The 24,379-nt window shown below is 36.4% G+C and overlaps 1 protein-coding gene across 8 annotated transcripts in view; it reads left to right on the top strand.

The window, feature by feature from the left end:
* The window catches only part of HDAC11 (Histone deacetylase 11), a 318,225-nt gene that overhangs the window by 175,508 nt on the left and 118,338 nt on the right, over window positions 1-24,379 (top strand). For all 8 annotated transcript variants that reach the window (XM_090406559.1, XM_090406582.1, XM_090406593.1 and 5 more), the window contains exon 7: window positions 18,579-18,675. In XM_090406559.1, coding sequence (XP_090262685.1) covers window positions 18,579-18,675 — 97 coding nt within the window. The remainder of the gene's footprint in view (window positions 1-18,578; window positions 18,676-24,379) is intronic.

Consider the following 24,379-nt stretch of genomic DNA (forward strand, 5'->3'; position numbering starts at 1 on the left):
CAATCCTCACCTTCTCGTGGTGCACCTACCTAGGTATCTACCTGGATACTGAACGAACGAGGATGGGCTGGCAATTTGGGATTTAGCTGACCAAATTGTATTCTTATTGGTTAAACCAAAATAAAAAATGATGGTACAACATGACAAAATTTCATGCTGGCTGGGGCGTTGCCCAGTTAAACAAGGCCCTCATTGTTTTTGCCAGGGAACCAGGGCGAACAGCAAAGAAGTCAGCTACTGGAACAAATCTGAAAACACGCCCCCAACTCAACATCACCAGAGTTAAAGATCGGTACTATCAACATAAGAAGCCTGAATGGCAAAGAAATGGAGCTTGCTGAGGAATTAGATAAGTACCAGATTGACATAATAGGGGTTACTGAAACAAAAAAGACAAACACTGGCGAGATCATTCTGAGCAATAAATACAAAATGTTATATTCAGGCAATGACAATCAAGGAAAAGAAGGAGTATTCATAGTATTCAACACAAAATACGAGGCTGATCTTCTTGAATGGCAGGCAGTCTCAAGTAGAGTGATGTGGGCAAATATCAGAATGGGGAACTGGACAATGAGACTTATTTGTGCCTATGGTCCCACAGAAGGTTCTACTAAGGTAGAAGTGGAGGAATTTTTTGATGCTTTAGAAAAAGCAACTGATACAATGCAAAAGGAAAAGTTGGTCCTTGTTGGGAATCTAAATAGCAAAGTAGGAAAAGATTGTGAGACATACAAAAATATTTTGGGAAAATTTGGAGAAAAGAGCAAAGCTAATAATAATGGCAAATCCTTGTTGGATTTCTGCTCAGGACATGGACTGGTTATTACTAACACCATTTTCCAACATAAAAATGTGCACAAATTCACATGGAGAGAAGAGGCAAAGAATAAGAAAAGTCTCATTGACTATGTTATTGTTGATAGTGATGTTTTCTCCCTGGACACCAGAGTGTCCAGGGAGAAAACATCACTATAAAATTGAATTTCATATTGAAAAGAATAACGTAAGAAAGTTTTAAAGCGAATAAATGTTGAGCAGCTCTCAGATGTGAACTGTAGACTAACATATACAAACATTTTTCAAGAGAAAATGAAAGAGTTTGAGAACTGGAACCAAACCTTGGAGGTTGAGTGGCAAGCCTTGAAGAAACCCCTGATTGATTCAGCCAGAGAGGCATGTGGTGAGGTTGTCTGCAAGGATAGAAAAATCAGGACACAGGAAGTTAAAGAGGCAGTGAAGGAAAAGAAGAAATCATATCAAAAGGTCCTGGCAAATAAGTCAGCTTTTGCTCTTAGAGAATGCAGAGACAAATGAAAGAAAGCAAAACACTGTGTAAAACTAGCTAAACAAAAGTCATGGGAGGACTTTGGCAAAAACATAGAAAATAAATATCAAGAAGGTGGTAAGATATTCTGAAGGTTGTTGAAGAAGCTTACAAATGGAGGAAAGAATGCTGCAAAAGGAGTTAGAGATGATAAAGGTGACATGAAAACAGGAGAAAAAAAGATATCCTTGAGGTATGGAGTAATTACTTCGAAATATTGCTAAATGAAACAAGCAGTAATAGTACAGTGGTAAAAAAACACTCAACTTTCTGAACTATGCAGTGCAGTCTTACAGTGGCAGCACTGCATAGTTCAGAAAGCCTGGACAGAGGGACATATTCTCGATGATTGGAGTAGAGCTCTAATAGTGCCCATATATAAAAAAAGGAAATAAAACTGAATGTGAGAATTACAGAGGTATTTCTCTACTGAGTGTTCCTGGCAAGGTCTATGCAAGTATACTTGAGAAACGGTTGAGAAGAATTGTGGAAGAAAAGCTAGGTGAAGAACAAGCTGGATTCAGGCCAAATAGAGGCTTTCAGGATCAGATCTTCACTTTACGACAAATAGTCGAGAAAGCATGGAAATATAACAAAGATCTGTATTTAAGTTTTGTCGACTTGGAAAAGGCATATGACAAGGTGCCAAGAGAGAAGCTATTCAATACGCTACTGTTATATGGTGTCAATGGGACATTATATCAAGCAATACTTTGTCTTTATTTGAGTTGTAAATCAGCAGTTAGAATTGATGGAAGAAAAGGAAGATGGTTTAATGTTAAATCTGGTGTGAGATAAGGATGTACATTATCCCCTCTGTTATTCATTATCTATATGGATCACATTATGAAAGAAAGTGGTATTAAACATGATATCAGAATTGGAGATGTTAATGTCAGCTCTTTGCTTTATGCGGACGATGTTATACTTCTAAATAAATCCGCTACAAGTTTGCAAGATTCCCTGACTAAATTGAATAACTGTTGTAATAGATATGGTATGAAGGTCAGCATTAAAAAGACAAAGACAATGAAAATAGGTAGAATTGTTGAAAATGTCAACTGTGTTGTGAATGGGGAACCTGTGGAACAAGTAAAACATTTCAGCTTCTTAGGCACGATTTTTAGTGAAGATGGTAAATTAAATATGGAAATAGACAACAGAATCAACAAAGCTGGTATGGTAGGAAGTCAATTGAATAAATTCACATGGAATAAGAGAGAAATTAGTCAGAATACTAAATTAGCTGTATACAAGACAGTGTTCAAACCGGTTTTAACTTATGGATCTGAGAGCTGGGTCAGAAGTAAAACACTTAAACAAAGACTAGAGACTGCAGATATGAGAGTCCTGAGAAAGATTAGAGTGTGAACAGATGGCATCAATGGCAATATCATATTAAAAATGAGGATATTAGGAAAGAACTTGATATTGTTGGCATCTAGGAATGCGTTAGCAGAGCTAATCTCAGGTGGTATGGTCACTTAAACAGAATGGGCGAGGAAAGATTAGCGAAACAAGTGTTCTCTGCTATGTTGGCAGGAAAACGACCCAGAGGAAGACCAAGATATAGGTGGATTGATACGGTACAATGTGCCTTAGATGAGAGAAATATAATATCTGATAATGATAATATTGGCGTCTTTACAAGTAATAGACTGATTTGGAGAAAAGTTGTAGATAGGAAGTTAGTAATGATGTAAATGTTTCATGTAGTACTATCATATCCTGTATGTCTTGTATCCCTTGAGGGTACATGTCAAGAATTTGATGATGATGATAGTATGGTTTCAATCATACCATCATACCATCACTTTCTGTCTACTGAATCAAAGGCTTGCTTGTAGTCTGTAAAGCTTTCAAAAAGGCATTTATGCCTTTCTCAAGTCAAATCTGCCAGTCTCTTTAAAACGAAGTTTGCATCACTTGTTCCTCTTCCATCTCTGAATCCCATGTGTTCTTCTTCCATTGCTTTGTCATACTCTTTATTTAATCTGTTTTGAATTATTCTAATAAATATCTTGTAAGCATGACTTAGCAATGATATGGGTTTATAGTTGGCACATTTTCTTTTAACTCTTTTTTTTTTTTATGTATTTTGATGATTTTACTGACTCTATAGTCATCAGGAATTTCCTCTTTTTCTAATATTAGATTGCATAAATAGTTCAGGTATTGTATAGTCGCTTCTCCTCTTCCCTTCCACAGTTCTTTTGGAGTACAGGCAGCCCTCGGTTTACGCCGGTTTCCTGCGCTTGCTTTCTTACTGTAGTGTGGTTGACTGAGAAACGACGCTAACAGGTACTCTAGTGTTTGAGTGTTTACCGAGCTACCATGACGTATATTTATCAAACCTAGTTTTAATGTTGAATCTATCTAATTGTTCTATTTAATTTTTTTACATACATACATATTTAAATTGATAACGTACATAATTACATACCATGTCTGATAATAGAAGTGCAGAAAAATTAGCAGAACTTGGTGTTAAGAAGGCGCAGAAATCAATCACAATTGAAAAGAAGATGGAGGTGATTCGAAGAATGGAAGATGGGCAGACATGTGCTAATGTCTGTAGAAGTATGAACTTACCTCCATCGACTGTTACTACAATTATGAAAAATGCAGATAGAATAAAACAGTCTGCGCAACAATCTATGGCAGCACTAAATGCAACACATGTATGTTATAGCAGATGTAAACTTCATGAAAATGTGGAAAAATTATTATTATTATGGGTGGATGACTTGAATCAGAAAAACATGCCTCTGACGCAGGCTGTTATAACTGAGAAAGCAAAAACAATTTTTGAGGATCTTAAAAAGACAGATGGAGGCAAAGAAACATTTTTAGGAAGCAAAGGTTCGTTCATGAGATTTAAGTCTTGAAGTAAGTGCCACAGTGTCAAATTATGTGGTGAGGTGGCAAGTGCAGATGTTGTGGCAGTGGCTGCTTTTCTTAAAGAATTTCAAGACTGTGTAGAACAAGGAAGTTATTCTCCTGATCTCATTTTTAATGTTGCTGATACTGGACTCTACTGGAAAAAATTGCCATCACGCACCTTCATTTCCTGTGAAGAACATTCCACTCCAGGTTTTAAAGCTGCAAAAGATAGACTTACGCTATTGTTGGGTGCAAATGTCTGCAGAACTTTGAAGCTTAAACCAATATTGGTGTATCATTCACAGACACTACACATCTTCAAGGGTCTAAAAGCCATGCTGTCAGTCTGTTGGAAATGGAACAAGAAAGCTTGGGTTACAAAAGACGTTTTTATAGATTGGTACTCAAATTATTTTTGTCCTACCGTGCTTTGCTTCTGTAAAGAAAATTATTTGCCAGCCAAGGCATTGATTCTCTTGGATAATGCCCCCTGGACATCCTCAAAACTTTGCTGAAGTAAGAACACCATTGGATGTCAAGGTTGTTTACATGCTCCCAAACACAACATTACTTTTGCAACCGATGGATCAGAGAATTATATCAATCTTCAAAGCCTATTACCTCCGTATAACATTTATGGAAATGGTAAGCGTCTTGAACAATTCAGGAAAAACTATTAAAGACAGACTATTGATGGTCATTCGATATTTTGAAGGGCATTAACAACATCGAGGCAGCTGGAACAACTTGTCAGCAAAGTGTTTAAAAGGAGCATGGCGAAAACTTCTTCCAGCATTTATGCACGACTTCGAGGAATTAGAGCAAGAGGAGAATGTTATTGAAGATGTGACCAAGCTTACGCGAGAGGTGGGATTGTATGATATTACAGCTGAAGATGTGACAGAAGTCTTAGAGAGCCATAAAAAACTGCTTTCCAATGAAGACTTTAAAGAATTAGCTGAACAATTAAGTCAACGTCCAAAGGAGGAGGAAGAAAACGAAGAAGGTCCTTTGAGAGATATGAAAATGGCCAATTTACAGTGTATCCTTACAAGCATAGACATTGACTGATGAACTCTGTGAAATGGACCACGATTGGGAACTGAGTGTGAATGTAAAAAGGAGTGTAATTGCATCTCTTCGACCTTACATTGAACTCCTTAAGGAAAGAAAAAGAAAATCTAGGCAGTTAACACTGGATATTTTTTTTTTTAAAAATGCAGGTGATCCGAAACCAGGAACTTCGACATAGAAATATGTAATATCTTTTTAAAGTTACATATTTTTTGTATATGATTTTGTTTTGTTTTCGTTATTAATAATTTTATTTTAACAAATATATATGTATGAATTATCAAAGCTTTAAATATAATAATGTTACGCATACTTCATGTGCATATTTTTTGACTGCGTGAAACATAACTTCATACCTCCCATTAAAATTGGGTTCATTTTATGCTGATTCAGTTTATGCCCGTTTTTTCAGGAATGGAACTGAGGCGTAAACCGAGGGCTGCCTGTACTTTGTATAATATGAATGGACTGCACGTAAATGGTTTTGGTGTTAGGTGTCTAGAGAGACCATTGTTCACGAGTGTGCCGAAGTGTAAATTCAGGAAAACCTAAGCAATTAGGGTTCTGAATACTTGTTCTCACTATCTTCTCCACCACCACCTTCACCATAACTCCAGACAAGCAGATTGGCCTATAATTCGGCCTTAGTCCTATCACTTCCTTTATGAAGTGGAACAATTTTGTCATCTTTCCAATCCTTTTGGACCTTGGCTAATCTACTTTTGTTGTTATGTGCCATACAGTCATTTTTAATTCTTGGCGATCCCTTGAACAATGGCTCTCCATCCCATTCAGCCTCTTATCTTTTCTTTCAGTAATTGTAAGTTCGAGTTGGTAAGTCCTTTTATGTTGTCCATCCATCTCTTTTGTGGTCTTCCTCTTCTTCTTATTCCCTCAATCTTCCCCAACATAACTGCCTTTTCCAATGATTCATCAGCTTGCATAATATGACCCAAGTACATCTACTTCTGTTTAGCGATTATTGCCTCCAAAGAGCATTCTGTCTTTATATTCTCTAAAACCTTCTTATTGGTCATTCTTGCAGTCCATGAGATTCTTAATAGTCTCCTCCACATCCATAATTCAAATGAATCAATTCGCTTTCTATCTTTCTTCTTAATAATCCAGTTTTCGCATCCATACATACATCACTACTGGAAATGCCATTGATTTGACAATTCTAACTTTCATGGCCTTACTCACACCTCTATCTTTCATAATTTTTGTCAGGTTTAGCATAGCTTTTTTCCCCCGACAATTCTTCTTTTAATTTCATCTTCACATTTACCATTATTTCTGATTCTGGACCCCAGTAAATCATAACTTTCAACAATTTCTATTTTATCTCCCTCTATTATAAATTCATTTAAATTGACAGAAGTCATCACTTTTGTTTTGCTGATTAAGCGAGTTTTGTTACTTTCCATCTTAACCAATAGAATCAACCATTCCAGAACGTCCTTAATTTTTGCTGTGAGGGTTGTATCATCTGCATGTTCTAAGTTATTTATTTTTCTACCACCAATCTTAATTCCAGCAGGATCTTTGTCTAAATCAGCTAGTCTTATAATATATTCACTGTAAATATTAAAAAGGTAGGGCGACAGTATACAACCCTGCTGCACCCCCTTTCTCCAAACATTATTTCTCCAAAGACTATTTTTACTGAAGCTTCTTGGTTTTCATACAGCTCTCTTATCAAGAGAATTAGATGTTAAGGTATTTCCACAGAATCAAAATCTTTCTTATAATCAATAAAACAGATGAACATTTCCTTCTGAAATTCTCTTGTTTTTTACATAATCCAGCTCATGTTTACAATTTGGTCTTGAGTTCCTCTACCTCTCCTTAAGTCTGGCTGTTCTTGTAGTATTTCTTTATTCACATATGGCTCCTACTTTTGTTGGATCAATTTCAGCATCACTTGACTTGCATGCAAAATTAATAGCAATGGTTCTATAATTCTCACAATATCTGGCATTTGATTTTTATAGAATTGGGATATATACTGATGTTTTCCAATTTCCAGGCCAGTTTATTTTCTTCCACACCTGTTGACAAATTTCACTCAATATATTCACTACTTCATCCCCAGCTGCTTTCAATAATTCCACTGACACACCATCAGCTCCAGGAGCTTTTCCTTTTGGCAGCTGTTCCATTGCTGATATCACTTCACTTTTCATTATCATGGGTTCCTCAACAAATTCTCTACTTTCATATTCTCCTTCAATATTATTGTCTTTCTTGTACAAATCTTCTATATACTCTTTCCATCCTTTTTTCACTGCTTCTTCTTCCATCAGACATTTATCTGAATCACTTTGTACAACTCCTAATCTAGGAATAAACTTCCCTGTAACATCATTTATTTTTCTAAACAGATCTCTTGTTCTATCCATAATATTGCTTTCTTCAATTTCCTTGCACCTTTTGTTTAGATGTTTTTCCTTATCTTTCCTAGCCTATCTTTGGAAATCTGCACTCAGTTGTCTAACCCTTTCATTTTTTCTTCTTTCCTCTGCTATTTGAATAGCTTCTTCTGACAATCATTCTTTCTTGTTGCTTTATTAAGAGTCTTCTTTGCTACTTCTGTGACTGTACATTTTATTTCTTCCCACAGTTCTTCTAATTCTCTTCCTGTCTTCTCCAAACTTTTTAATTTCCTTCCAACTTCTATTTAAATGCTTCATTTATAGGATCTAAATCAAATCTGACACTGTCCTTTTGTTTCTTCTTAACCCTTAATTAAGAAGAAACAAAAATAAACAAATAAACAAAACAAAACATAAACAAATAAAGAGACAAATATAAACATATAAAAAATATGATAAATAGAAAGTGTAAAGAAGCAAAAGAACAATGGTATACAGAGAAATGTAATGAAATAGAAGATCTAACAAAGACTGGAAGAATCGATAAAGCTTATAACATTATAAAAGGAATAAGCCAGCAAAACAAGAAAAGAAGTACAATTATCAAAAATAAACATGGGAACATACTTATAGATAAGAAAGAAATTTTAGAAAGATGGAAGGAGTACTTAGAAGATCTATATAGTGGAAAAGATCTAGATGCCAAGGCTATAGAAGATGAAACAAGACTTGATGTGGAAGAAATTGGTCCAACTATATTAAAAGATGAATTTGAATGGTCACTGAATGAATTGTCAACCAACAAGGCACCAGGCATTGATAACATCTCTTCAGAATAAAATACTCAGGAAACATAATTAAGTCATACCTTTTCAAGATCATAAAGGATATTTATGAAATGGGGATCATCCTTAATCTATTATACTCATTCCTAAAGTAAATAATGCAAACAAGTGTGAAAATCATCGAACAATAAGCTTAATATCACGTGCTTCAAAATACTACTCAAAACTATACAAAAAAGACTAACAAAGAAGGTTGAAGAATATGTTGGCAACGACCAGTTTGGATTCAGGAAACAGCAGGGGACAAGAGAAACTATCCTAGCTCTAAGAACAGCTATTGAAAGAAGATTGGAGAAGAATCAAAATACTCGGATAGTCTTTCTTGACTTGGAGAAAGCCTTCGATAGTATTGACTGGAATCAAATGTTTCACCTCCTAAAAACAATAAAGGTAGATTGGAGCGATAGAAGGCTCATATTTAATCTTTACAAGCATCAAGAAGCCCTAATAGAAGCAGCCAGCAATACAACAAAAACCGCAATAGCAAAAATACGTAGAGGTGTAAGACAGGGGGTGCTCTCTTGCACCCATATTGTTTAATCTGTACATTGAAGATACAGTAAATAAATTGAAAGAACTAATAGAAACAGGAATCAAGATAAATGGAATTAATATTAACTGGCTACGGTTCGCGGATGATATAGCAGTTATAGCTGATAACAAAAACAAACTGAAAGCCACCCTAACAAAGATGGAAGAAATCTTCACACAGTACAGCCTAAAAATTAATTATAAGAAAACAAAATTATTAATTACAAGTAAAGCAAATCCAATGAAAATAAACCTGAAAATAAATAATAACCTAATACAACAGGTATCCTCTTTTAAATATCTTGGAAGTCTTATCAGAAGATGGAATCAGATATTAAAGCATGAATAATCCTAGCCAAAAAAGCATTCTATAACAGAAGAAACATTTTTGCCAGTAAAGGACTTAGCATCCAGCTCAAAAAAAGGCTAGTGAAAACATACATATGGAGCATTGCATTATATGGTTGTGAGGCCTGGACTCTAACAAAACAAGACATGAAAAAGTTGGAGGCATTTGAACTTTGATGCTGGAGAAAGATGCTGAAAATTAGTTGGAGAGAAAGGAAAAGTAATGAAGAAGTTCTAAATATAGTTCATGAAGAGCGGTTTTTAATGAAACACATCAATAAGAGAAGAAAAAGCCTAATCGGACACCATTTGAGGCATGGGGGACTGATTACAGAAATAATGGAGGAGACTGTAGAAAGAAAGAGGCCACGAGGCAGACCTAGAATTTCATATATAAACAACATAATAATGCTAACTGGCGCTAAGAGTTATGAAGAGATGAAAAGAAGGTCACAAGACAGGATGTTGTGATGTGCTGCTATAATTACCAATCTTCAGATTGACGTAACCAAAGAAGAAGAAGAACCCTTAATTGCGATTTGACTTCAGCTATCAATAATTCATGATCTGTCACACAGTCTGCACCAGATGGTGCTTTTGCTGCTGCTTGTATGTCACGCCTCCACCTTCTCCTGGCAACAATATAATCTATTACTAATACTCATTTAATACTGATCTAATAAGGCTAATCTAATACTCATTAAAAATGTGCATTAAAGGTGTTGTTAATGCACCTTTAATGAACATTACCTTAAGAAATGCAGTGATATACCATCAAGTCCCATGGCCTCATATACCTCCTGCTCACTCGCCATCAGTGGTTCCTCCCTGATTCCCACTACTCTCAAGTTCTGCATTATGTCACAATAAATGATGGATGGAATGCTTTAATGAACAGCTCATTAAACACCTCTCACCTCCTCAGTGTTTATCATTCTCCCATTATCACTGACAACATCATCCTCCCATATCAGTCTTCCAGGATTTTTTTAGTGTCATTTGCTAACTGCTGCTCATACCACACTTTTGCTATCCTTAGTAAGTACCTTCCTTGCTTGCTCTTTGTAATCTTCATGTAAGTGATTATCTCTACTCATCTTGTGCCTCCTCCACAATACTTTTTTCCTCCAGATTGCATGCTTTAGCTCTTTCAGCCATCCATTTTACATCTTATTTAATCTCCTGACCTTTAGAATGCACTCAGTTATTGCCTCTGCCAGATAATTATTGAGTAGAGACCAAGCAACATTGATTTCCTTCCCATGCAATTCCTCATTTCATGATATTGCAGCAAGCTGTCTCCCAAGTTTGCCATAATCATCTGCCTTATAGGTCCACATATAACTGTTTCTCACAAATTGGTCTGGTTAATAAGAAAAGGGGTGATCATTATGGGCAATTTCATTTATGGTAATGAAAACTGGAATGAAGAGATGGCATCAGGAACCAAAGAGAATGAATTTCATGAGATTTTAAGGGATAACTACCTTAAGCAGTATGTAACAGAAGCCACATGTGGATCGAGGGTCTTGGTTTTGACTATCTCATCAAAAGATGTTGTAAATTAAGTGTCACATCATCTTCCGGTTGATGAAAGTGATCATGAATTGATCACTTGGGTGGTGGCCATCCATATCAGGACACGGTCACTTTCACCAACTGGAAAATGATGTGACATTTAATTTACAACATCTTTTGATGAGATAATCAAATTCGAAACCCTCAATCCACATATGGCCTCTGTTACATACTGCTTAAGATAGTTATCTCTTAAAATGTCAAGAAATTCATACTCTTTGGTTCCTGATGCCATCTCTTCATTCCAGTCTATATTACCATAAATGAAATTGCCCATAATGATCACCCTCTTCTTATTAGCCAGACCAGTTTGTCTAAACATTTCCTTCTCTCTGCCTTCCACATTACCAACTCTACAGCAATACCCTACTAAACATTTCTTCCTGTCCACCTCCACTTCATACCATACTGCTTCAAACCACTGTCAGTATTTGCTCCTTGCATTTCCACCTTAGATGGGCACAACTCCTCTGCCATCATCAGTAACACTCCTCCCCTCTTTTTGCTTTGTCTAACTTCACAAAAGACTATATATCTCTCCATCTCTATTCCTGTCAGAATGTCATCCTTGTTCAACCATATCTCATTTATACCAACAATGTTTGGTCGAATGAACTCTCTCAATGCTACAGTTTCATTCCCCTTGTTTCGAATACTTCTAGCATTTGTATACATACACACACTAGCTCGTTTCTGTTTCTATAACAAGCCCCACTAACTCCACTTCTCAAACATGACTCCTCTACACTCTCCCCATCCATTCCTGTCTATCATCACTGATATTACACCCTTCCCCAGACCTAAATATCACCTCCACATTCTTGACAGTCTTAATCCTCTCTTGCACATTCACACATCTAATTCTGAAATCATCATCTACTCTTTTCACACAGTGTCCTCCTGTCTACCCTGATCGCCCCCCCCCCCGTTTTCATGCATGTTCACCATGTGTTCCTTCTCTCTTCACACATGCCACTCACCTCTCCATTCACAAACTTGCCTACCTTCCTTTCCTGCTCTTCCACAACACCACTTGGTTCCTTAGGTCTTACATTCACTTCAATCATTTTCTCTTGCAGTAACAGTTTCTCCAAGTGATGACTCACACCAAATCCATTCAAATGTAACCCATCTCTTTTATACAGCTCTGTCCACCCCCTCAAACTCATCCCACACATTCACAAAATGAACTCTTTTCTCCTTACACAACTCTGCTAGCATACCATTCATAATCTTCGCTTGCCTTCTCAACTCATCATTATCATACTGGGCAACATGCTGACTACTATACCTGCCACACTGTTATCTTTCACTCTCTCTCCTTAACAGCCTCATGACATCCCTCCTTACATTCTTCTTGTTACCAGTCAAATCATTTGTGCCAACTACCACTACCAATTCTTTTGCTTGCATACTCCTCTTATCCAATGCTTCAACCATCCTGCTCATTCAACCTCCAGGAAAACAGACCTTGTGAACCTATTCATTCATCACACTTCTTATCATTGAATCTCCTTACATTGCCACTCTCAAATCATTCAATATTTCTTTCAAATCTTTCATCCCATTCTTCCTCACATTCCTATTCAAATCCATAATTCTCCTCAGTTCATTTCTCATATGTTTAATCTCTTGTCTCATCTTTGCCAACTCTGTTTTCATATCTTGAATTCATTTTTCAGTGCCATTTATGCAAATAGAATTTTCACTACCTTGCATGTCCACTGTCTTACCACTCACCACCGCTAACTGACTGCTGGAGCTCATACCAGTTACTGCCACTGACTCACTGTCATCTATGCATGCTGTCTTACCACTCAAAACATCACTAACTCGTTGCTACTTTCTCCTGTTGTTGAACTATTACCGCTCACGTACTCGCCTGTAAAATAAAATTGGCATACGAATATGCCAGTTTTATTTTAGTTTATTATTATTTATATATTTATCTGATGAAACACGACCATACTTGATGTGAAATAATTCCTTGCCATTTGATGCATTGATCAAGATTTTTTCATATTTCTGATAACTTCTTGAATGTTTTAACAAAGTTATTATATTTACTTTTGTATTACAGTCAAGTCCATGCAGTTAGCCTAGTGGCTGTGCACTTCACAACCATATGCTTGGGGAAGGAGTGTTCTAGGTTCGATTCCCATCGAAGACGTGAAGAGCTCAAGGATCTTCCTCAGCCACAGCCAAGTTAGTCGGTATCTTGGGCACAGGCAGTAGAGTTTTTTCCTCAGTTTAGCTGGGGCTTTTTCATCCCGCAAGCAGGCAAACTGGCCCTGTAAATACACACGGACTACAGTCATGATTACCTCCATCAGGAATGCAGCAGAGGAGTTGTATGACGACTGCATCATTTCGCCGTGACTCCTCATTAGGAGGAGATCCAACCAGAAGGGAGAGATAGGCAGATAGATAGATAGATTACAGTCAAAGAACTTGATATTCTTCAAATTGTCAATATAATGGCCGTATGACAAGAGCTAATATAAAAAACTTTATTACCCTGAGAGATGCACTTTCTCAGGCTTTTCTCTGTGGGGTGTGTGTGGGGGCATAACATCTTGATTCCTGCCCACATTACTTCACTTCCTATTTAGTATCTTCCAGCTGGATGGTCTAATGCCTATTGACTTAGGATGGAATGGAAATGAACACCACTGAGGTTGGAACTAAGACCATGTATATGGAAGGCCTTGGGAGGCTTGTCTTTATCTGCATACAATCAATTTCTCTATGCTTGACTTTTCATTGTTGCTTCTAAGATGACTTAAAATGGGGAAGAATAAGGAATATATAGTAATATGTTCTTTAGTAAGCCATGTGCACATGAAGAATATCACCCAATTCCTCTGCAAATCATGGCTATTGAAGTACTTATCACATAGCATTATTAACGTGCATTCCCTCCAGTTACACTACACAGGAAACATGGCAGCAAGATTATTTTCTAACTGACTCGGAAGCTGCTTAAAGTGTTACTGTTAAGTTTGGTCTGGTACACTGTCTCACAGTCCTTGCAGAATAATTGTTTGAAAGCTATACTCTCAAAAAGAAAAAATGTTGGGTCTCTCCATGATGCCTGACATAATTCTGAAAATATTATTCATATAGCATAGTGGAAAAAATGGAAAAAAATAACCTGGGATCTTTACTCTTAATTAAGTTCATATGTGGTTTTTGACTGCTGTAGGCTTCCAGTAAGCAAAGTAGTGGTATTACACTAGGTAGTGAAATGCATCCAACAACTAATGTGTCTAGTACCATTGAGGTTTGGCCTTTTTCTGAGGATTGTTGTGGACATAACTCTTATGTGCACATAGCACTCTGCCCACTGCCCACAGAGTGCTATGTGCACATAGCACTCTGACCACTGCACACATTAGTTCACTTCTGGATATGGATAGTGTCTTTCAGTCAGATGGTCTAATGCCTATTGGCTATGAAAATGTAAGCAGAGGGTTTAGTTACTGACTTTATCTGAATTTTCATATACTCATGGTTGAAAATCAGTTTCATCACCATTTTAGACTTCTGAGGTTTAGCCATAGACAGATATACTGCAATAAGGCAATCTGTCATGATTGTCCCAAGAAGAATGTCTTCAGCTCTCCTTTTATGCCCAAGGTCTAAAATGGAGGGAGGGTCTAGAGCTTTTTATGTCTAGAGTGTATTAACTGTGATCCAATATTTTGTTTGAAAAAACTTGAAACTTCATTAACCGTATTCCTCATAAGTTAAAAAAAATGCCATTTACAGTAAGACAGTTATTATTTTAGAAATGGATTTGTCTTCTGTAAATAAGTACTTTCTAGGTGCATTTGGAAGAATGATGGATATGCACTTTTTGATTAGAAAAGACCTGAGTTTGATTCTCATCTTGACAATAAATTTTTATATGAACTTTTCACATCTCATATAGAGCTACAGGATTTTTTCTTGTGGAAACTCAGATTTTCATCCCGAAAAATAGGTTGGCTAGAGAACGAACGAACGAACACATACACACAGTTAACAGACAAAAATGTAGTGGGTGTTGAGATGATATAATGCTAGTGGTGGATCACATAGTGTTCTAAAGTGAATGGTCTCTGGCAGACTTATTGGACTACGTGAAGATGTAATTTAATAATAATGAAAATATATAATAGAAAAAGTAGAGGACTATTTATATACCAAACAATCACTTGAAGGGGATACATATATATATACACAATGTTGCCAAAAGGTGTCCAGACATCCCCATATTTCTACATTGTTTTGCCCATATGACGTGGTATGATAGTTGGAGTCCACAAGTTCAGTCATTCAGTCTGAGAGATTTCTGCTGCATTGCACATGACTTGGTCTACTGTTAGTGAGGTTATCATGAAGAAAATGTGATAGAACCACCAAACCCCTTCTCTGAACTAGTAGGCCAAAGAAACTGACAAATCAGGACCAGTGAACTCTCAAGCTTTTTGTCACAGTAAATCGTCAGTCGACATTAGTAACCATTGCAAATTATGTCCTTATGAGCTCTGGAATGGATGCTAGTGATAGAACTATTTGTTCGGAGGTGTTTCCCATTGATTACACTTGCCAGTGCCTGTGTCATCTGGAATGGTGCAAACAACACCCTCGTTGCATTGTGGATCCTGGTCTACCATCAGCAAGATTATCATGAAGCGGAATCGTGATAGAACTATCAAATTCAAATCCCTCCTCCAAACAGGTGCCCAAGAAACTGACACATCGGGACTGGTGAACTCTCAAGCAAGTTATCACAGTAAATTGTCAGTCAGCCTTAGCAGCCATTGCTAACAACTTCCACATGAGGTCTTCACTGGATGCCAGTGACAAAACTGTTCACCAGGGGGTGTTTGCCCTTGGGTTTTATGGTAATGCTGTAGCTCACTGCACCTGCCGATGCCAAGTATTATCTGGAATGGTGTAAACCAGTGGTGCACCCAGGGAGGGATCCAAGGCCCCCTCCCCCCCCCAAAAAAAAGAAAATGGAAAAAACACTAGAAAAAATCTTTTCCTAATTAAAATTCATTTTTTTTATTTATGTAGTGTCGTGTCTTCTATTTCTATACTAAGTATGAATTAGCAGCCACATAAGGTGGGAATACCCTATAGGTCTCGGGAATCCCGGCCACTGTGAAAGCAAGGCAAATGAAGTAGTGCACTTGCGGATCGAGCACTATTTCATTTACCCGAGCCAGTCCAGAGGAGATCACGGGTATCACATGTATTGGCAATCACTGTAGATGCTCAGTCATAATTCTTATGCATTCTCATATAGTGTGCATTCTCAAATCGTCTACTCAACTCGGCCCTCCCCAAGATTAAATCATGAGTTCTCTCCCCCTCCCCCTCGAAGATTAAATCTTGAATGCTCAGTCCCCTCCAAGATTAAATCCCGAGAGTGCTACTGGTGTAAACAATACAGTCATTGGACTCTGGATCAATAGAATAGGGTTCTGTGGAACGATGAATCACAGTACATGATCTGGCAATCTAGTGGATGTGTCTGGGGACCTGCCAGATGCCTAGTGCATGATACTTACAGGAATGTTTTGTATCAGACATAAAAATTGGAGGTGGTAGCATAATTGTCTGGGCTGTTTTTCCTGATTTGGATTGAGCCAATTGATTGCCGTGTCTGTATTGTTAAACACTGATGCCTACCATGACATTTTGAACAATTCCATTCTTCCCATACTGTAGCAACAGTTTGGAATAGGCCATTTCCTATATCAGTATGATAACACACCTGCTCACAAAGCAAGGGGGGCCCTAGCTCCATGATTTGAAGACATGGAGGTAGAAGAACTAAATTGGCCAGCCCAAAGCCCTGACCTCAACTCTATTGAACATCTTTGGGATGAGTTGGAGCAAAGGTTGTGTGCCAGACCTATTTGCCCAACTAACACTTATCAGCTTTTAACTATACTACAGGAGGAATGGAAACAAATTCCACAGCAGTTTACCAGTACTTGGTGGAGAGCCTGTCCGAAGGATAATGGTGTAATAGCAGCAAAAGGAGGCCTGATCTTGTATTGATGGGAAATACAAACAGTACAGTTACTGTCTAAACACTTGACAACATAGTGTATTTGTGTGTGTGTGTATACAGAGTCCATCAAAAAATTGTATACACACACACTTCAGCAAAAGAAAAACCTGTATAAAAATTGTAATACTAAATTTATACAGACATCAAGGGATGAATACAAGTTACCTTTGACTTCTACAGTTACACTAGGTGCTCATAGTGGTTACCATTAGACAGATATTTAGTATTATGGCGAACTACTGCTTGAGCAATTTTGGCCAAAGTGCCCTGTGGGAATGCTGTGCATGCCATTTCAATTTCTTTCTGAAGGGTCACAAGTGTATCTGGTTTTCTATAATACACTACATCCTTTAGAGTCCCCCCATAAGTAGAAGTCCAAGGGTGTTAAATCAGAAGAACGTGAACATGTGTGTGTGTGGGGGGGTGGAACTGCACCTCTTCGTCCTATCCATTGTCCCTGCAAACTCTTATCGAGGTAAGCTGTCATGTCTCAGTAGTGTGGTGGTGTGCCATCTTGTTGGAAGAGAAATTGATCATTCCCATAAAGTTAATGAATGGCAGGTAAAATGGATGCGGGTAGCATGTCTAGATACACTTGACCAGTAACAGTACCTTCAAGGAAGAATGGTCCTATTAAACAACCCCTAGATGACAATCCACACTAGACATTGAGCCCCAGTAAATTGACTGCCTTGTCCACATGAACGCTCAGATTTTCTGGAGCCCAGTAAACACAATTATGCTGATTCACTGTTCCATTAAGCTTAAATTGTGCTTCATCAGACCAAAACATCTTCCTCACAAACTCCTCATCCTCATCTACCATTTGTTGAAATACTGCATACCACTCACAACACTGCATTTTTTGATCAGGATCATCTTCATTCATTGCATGTAATAATCTTGGGATGTGAACTTTCCATTTAGCTGCTTTAAGAATGCACCGTATGCTTGCACTGCTAATTCACGTGCACATTGTGTGGTAGACTTCTATGGTGAGCGTGTAAACCATTTCAACACCATAGCTGAGGAAGCAGAACTTGTTGCTGTGCAAGGCTTCCTGGATATTCCCTTCTGCACATCACACACACACACAGTACCGTGGGTCTCAAACTTATCATGAATGTATTCTATTGTCAGGAATTTTGGAGGTTGTGTTGCACACTCATGCCTCCATTGTCATTGAACTTCACCAACATTCTCAAATTTGAAATACCACTTTAAAATTGTCTTGCATTCCTCGAACAACAATTGTGCCTCTACCATTTTGTTTGACCGTCCTACCAGTCACGTGTTGATGCTAGTATTCATGTGAGTCATGACATCTTTGAGAAAACATCATGCTACAAATTTTTTGATGGACTTAATTCCTTGTTGGTTTTTTTTTTTTTTGTCCCTTTAATTAAATATTTTAAATCTAAATCTTGTAAATATTATCCTGTGTTTGATACAAAATACTGGCTGTGATCTAAATGAAATTGAAAATATTAATTTTAAAATGAAGTAATCTTTCATGACACTCTTATTTTTAACATATGTATAAGGGCAATGGACATGAAAGCGATTTTGTATCTGATAGAAGGGTCTATATAATGGATGTCTATAACAAAGGAATATATCCTGGTGATCAGAATGCTAAAGGTGAGTTCTGTAGTTTAAGCATGATTGTTATTTATAACATTTTGCTGCATTTAATTTAAATTATTACTTTTATTTCTAGGACAAAACTTTTCTTTAAAGTCTTAATTTGCATTGATTCTACTATTTTTGTTAACTGTCTCCATGTATCATGCTGTGGAATTGGTATGCCACATCTCAAGAATGCATGATAGTAACAAAATTTCTAAATATGAAAAACATTGATGTACATAGTTCATTCTTGTATACAAAAAAGTATTAAACTTCAACCATCAGAAGTAATGGAATCCTCCTGACTACTGTACTGCACTGCACTAATAATCACAAGCAATGAGCAGACATGCTTCTAATTCTGTAAAATAGTCTACAACCAACTTTGGCAATTTTTATTGCTGAAAATGCTGTATTTTCAAATAAAAATATATTATATTTTCTACTTATTTTAAAAAAATTGTGATATAGTTTTAAATGCTGAAAAAATATTAATGCAAGATAATACCAGAGTAGGTAGGTAAGCTTGGTTAGCTGACTATATGGGATTTTTTTGTATTAATATTATTCATCCATGGATTCAGAAGACTTATTGTGGGAAGCCAAACTGTCACAGACCGCATATCATACTTAGCCTTGAAAACATTCAGTGTTGGAGCATTCAGCACTTTTTTAGAAATGCATTCCACTCATTCACAGATCTGCTTTCCACTTCCTTACTCACATGACCTTATATCAAGGATGACATTTTCCTGCCACTTATTGACCCTATGCAGCGTTTCCCCCATATCTGTTACAATCACTTCTTACCAATTTCTATGGCTCAACCATATCATCCGTTCACCTCTTATTTACCAAACTCTGCAGGCCATATTCTCTTAATCTCTGATTGTACTCAACATTCCAGAGTCCTGATATAGACATAATAACCATTTTGCCTTTACACACTCTCTTTCTCTGTAGTTTCCTTATCACCCAGAGATCTGCAGACAAAAATACAGATATTACCTGATTAATATTTTATATGGTGGAACACCTCTGTATCCCTACTTATTTGCATCCTTCTCATTATGAGAGCAATTTTAGGGACCTTTTGCAGTTTGTCACTTTGAACTTCAGCTCTCTGGCCACTAACATCACCATGATCACTTATGTCCTCCAACTCCTTGAGCCAGATTACCTCCAATACAAGATTTCTTTCATCTTTGCTGGCCAAAGTGCATGATTTTATACTTAAAAGCATCAAATTGTAATCCTCATTCATCTTCCCAAATTCCCAACCTAATTAAATCCTCTTGTAACAGTATCATATCATTGCTTCATGACATTGCTCTTCTGTATTTAACATCATCAATAAACAACTGAATATCTGCTTCTAATCTTTGAACTATATGAATTATACAACAGAGGCCTCAGAACAGAATCTTGTGGTACCCTGCTTGTCACCTTTTCCATTTGTGACATATGTTATGCTTCATACATAACTCATTGTCTCCTATCAACTGGTCATCTGTTTGTTTCTTATGCATGATTATGATAATGATTTCCTTGCATTCAGTCATCTATTTTAATTGCCAAAATTCCAGGCTCATCTCCTGTGAAAATGCTATTAATGATATTAGACTCAAGTATTAACTTAAGTCTAAGAACTTTAAATCATTTATTATTATAGCTGAACTCTGTAATTACTCCAGGTATGTTCAAAATATTCTTTTTTGAATATACCTGGACTCCACTGTTTTCATGGTCTTCCAACTGGACTTCTAGAATTTGGTTAGCATTTTTTTTTTTTTTTGTATTCTTTCTTTTTTGCATTCTTTTGAATTTTTTTTTTCTTTCTTGTTCCTTTTCTATTCATTAGTTTACTGGTTGTAAGGCACACTTATATATTTCTTCATTTCTAATTTTCTGATTTTTTTTTTTTGCAGTTTTCCTAAGAATTTTTATTTCTGTAGTTATGATTTTTTAAAATCTTAACTGTTTAAGCTCTTGTTCCAGATTCATAAATCAAAACTGATCTTATTATGCTTTTACGAGGTGCTATCAAAAAGAAACTGAAGTGTGCTGGATACTTGATGACAAATCGAGTTACAGTCTCACGCTGCCAGGTGTCAGTGGTGTAGACATTGTTGAGTAAGCTTGCCTACTTGGAACTACTTCGAAGGGGATTAAGTTCAAATTTAAATTGGGGAAGTTGTAAAGAATTTATTAGCCTAGTCCAGTTTCTTTTTAATAGCACCTCATATATGGGCAATAAAGCTGGGTCACTTAAAGGTCAAAGCCAGACTGGGAGGAGATCTCCATGTTGTCTTTAAGGAATGCAGAGAACCGACTGGGGGGGGGGGGCTTCTGACCTAATATTGATTCCTCAACTTGTGGTGTGCCTCATTAGTAGGTATCTACCGGGTACTAAATAAATGAGCTTGGGCTGGCAATTTGGGACTTCTTCTTCTTCTTCATGTAGCTTCCTCAGTGAGAGGGTATAGTACCATGTCCTTCCAGTTCTCTCTGTTGGTGGCTTTCCTTTTTGTTTCTGCATAGCCATGTGATCCTGTCCATGATCTTATATCTTCAAGCCATGTCCTTCGTTTTTTACCTCTTGATTCTTTTTCCATAATTTTTCCTTCTAAAACTGTTAGTATCCTCCGTCCTGCTGAACCTCTCAGCACATGTCCTGCCAATCTCATCTTTCTCTGGATCATTTCCTGTAATAAAGATCTCTATTCTCATTCTCTGTAGGACATCTGTATTTGTCACATGTTCATTGGATTTTTAGAGTTCTCCTATAGCACCACATTTCAATGGCTATTATCTGTTGCCTTACTCTCTTCTTGAATATCCAGGTCTCACTACCATATGTGAAAATTGGCCACACTAATGTTCTTATCACTCTTTTCTTTGTCTCGATACTCACAGAACTTCTGAGCAGATCTTTATTTTTCCAGAATGCATCTTTAGCTATGGCTGTTCTTATTTTTTATTCTTTATCTTGCTTTCCATCTGCAGTAAAGTAGGTGCCTAAATATTTGTATTCTGTTGTATGTTCAATTTTCATATTGTTTATGAATATATCTGTCTCAGATCTGTTTTCTTTTTTTGCATTTATATCTAATCCAAATTCTTTACCTTCTTCAATTAGTAGCTGCAGTAATTTGATTAATTTGTTTCTGTTTTCTACTATTAGAATGGTATCATCAGCATATCTAAGATTGTTGTATTTGATACTAATTCCTATTTTTTGTTTTTCAATCTTTTTCATCACTGTCTCACTATAGATATTAAATAGATTTGGTGAAAGGATACAACCTTGTCTAACTCCTTTTTATTTTCACTACAGAAGTCGCATTGTTAAACAGCTGCATTTTCAGTATTTACACCAAACATTTTCTGTTTGGTGTAAATCATTTTTTAAGATTATAAATCAAATTATAATCTTAAGTACATGATCTTCTATGTCTAATTTATCTAATATATTGAACATTTTATTATATTTTACCTGGTCAAAAGCCTTCTGAAAGTCTATGAGGCATATGTAAATGTTCCTATTTTTTTTCAAGTGATCTTTCTATTAGTATTTTTAGTTCCAGAGAGATGCCTCATACCAGATGACGCATCTCCCAGTTAAAGAAGGCCTCTGTTTTCATAAAGGGAACTAGAGTAAACAGGGAAAAGTCAGCTACTTGAAAAAAACTCCAACTCAACACCTAGTAGAAGAAGAAAAAGAAAAAGAAGGAGAAACCCATCATCAGAAGAAATGAAGATAGGAACCATCAACAAATTGAATATTAATGGAAAAGAAATCGAGCTTGCAGAAGAATTAGAAATGTACCATGTAGGCATAATTGACATTACTGAGATAAAGAAGAAAAATTAGTGAGATCCTACTAAATAATAAGTATAGGATGTTATAATCATACACCATAACAATCAAGGAAAGAAAGGAGTAGTGATGGTATTCAACACTAACATGAAGATAAATGTGTTGATTGTAAGGCAATTTTAAGTAGAGTTATGTGGACAAACTTATAAATAGTGAAATGGACAGTAAAACTTATTTGTGCCTATGGTCCCACAGAAGGTTCTCTAAGGCAGAAGTGAAGGAATTTTATGAGTTATTAGAGCATATATATAAAAAAATGAGCTGGCATAAAGAAAATGCCACAAGTGTCCTTGTTGGAGCCATTATTTAAATATTTTACTACGTTTAACACTCGTGTCTCTATTTATAAGTATTTATTAAACGTCTAGTAAAAGGCTAATAATAATGGTAAGTTAAGTTAAGAGGGATAGTAAATCCCATATTATTTTACAGCCGGGTACAAAACTCGGAGTCGTACCCGGCTGTAAAATAATATGGGATTTACTATCCCCCTTTACTTAATTTATGTCACCGGAAAAATAGCCTCTTGGCTCTTTATCGTAGTAATAATAATATATGGGTACACTGGTCTGGCAATTCGTTAGTAGGGGTATATATAAGTTAGGTTTACTTAAACCTTAGTATTCTAGGTCTACCTACTCACTGATGAGACCTCAATAAAGGTCGAAACTGGTCTGGGTAGTGACCTTTCTTCATAATGTAAAACAGTAATACATCTCCTAGGAGCTGCGTTTTACATTATGAGAAAAAATATTAAGGATAGTGACGGATTTTGCTCCACCTTTGCAACGAGTTGCCCTAGTCTTGTACTACCCAAGTGATCACTTACTCCTGGACTCACCAATAGTTCTTCGGCATGAAACTCTTAGATTTCGATCTCCGAGTTTTGTACCTGGCTGTAAAATAATATGGTATTTACTATCCCCCTTAACTTAATTTATGTCGCCAAAAAAAATAGCCTCTTGGCTCTTTATTGCAATAATGATAAGTATCAGCTTTATTTCTCTCAGAATACAGATTAGTCATTATTAACACCATGTTCCAACATAAAGATGGACACAAGTTCACTTGGAGAGAAGACACAAGAAATAAGAAAAGCCTCATTCACTATGTTATTGTTAATAGTGATATTTTTATGCTGGTTTAGGATACAAGATAGAGGATTTGAAATTGTGAGTGGTCACCACTTAGCTTTAAGCAGGATAAAAAAATGAATATCATGTTGAAAAGAAAATTATGTCAGAAATTTTTTTTTTTTTTTAAATTAAAGTTCAGCAGCTTTTACAGGTACACTGTAGACTCAACTATACAAATATTATTAGAGAAAAATTGACAGTTCGAAAATGAATTTATGTCATTTTGAATTGAAATTTAATACATAAATTGAATAAATTGAAAATAAATTGAATTTGAACATAAATTGAAACAGTTTGAATAAGCAAACCTTGAGGTATCAGTGGCAAATCCTGAAGAAGACATTGATTTATTTGGCTAGGTAGGCATGTGGTGAAGTTGTCTGCAAGGATATAAAAGTAAGAACACCATGGTGGACACAAGAGTTCTTGTGTCCACTATAATAAGTCGGCAGATGTCCAAATACAGAGAAAAATGTAAGAGAGCTAAGCTATCTGTGAAAGTAGCTGATCAAAAGTCAAGGGAAGACTTTTCAATTAGGCTATTCAAAAAGCTTAGAAATGGAGAAAATTTTACTGTAAACAGAATCAGATAATAAAATTCACATGAAAACTGAAGATAATGATATTCTAGATGTCTGGAATTGTTATTATTACATGGAAAGACTATTAAACAAAACAAGCTGTTATAGAACAATAGTCA

This window comes from Typopeltis vanoorti, chromosome 2 (genome assembly GCF_054136105.1).
Source record: "Typopeltis vanoorti isolate ZY-2024b chromosome 2, IOZ_Tvanoo_1.0, whole genome shotgun sequence".
In the NCBI taxonomy this organism is placed as follows: Eukaryota; Metazoa; Arthropoda; class Arachnida; order Uropygi; family Thelyphonidae; genus Typopeltis; species Typopeltis vanoorti.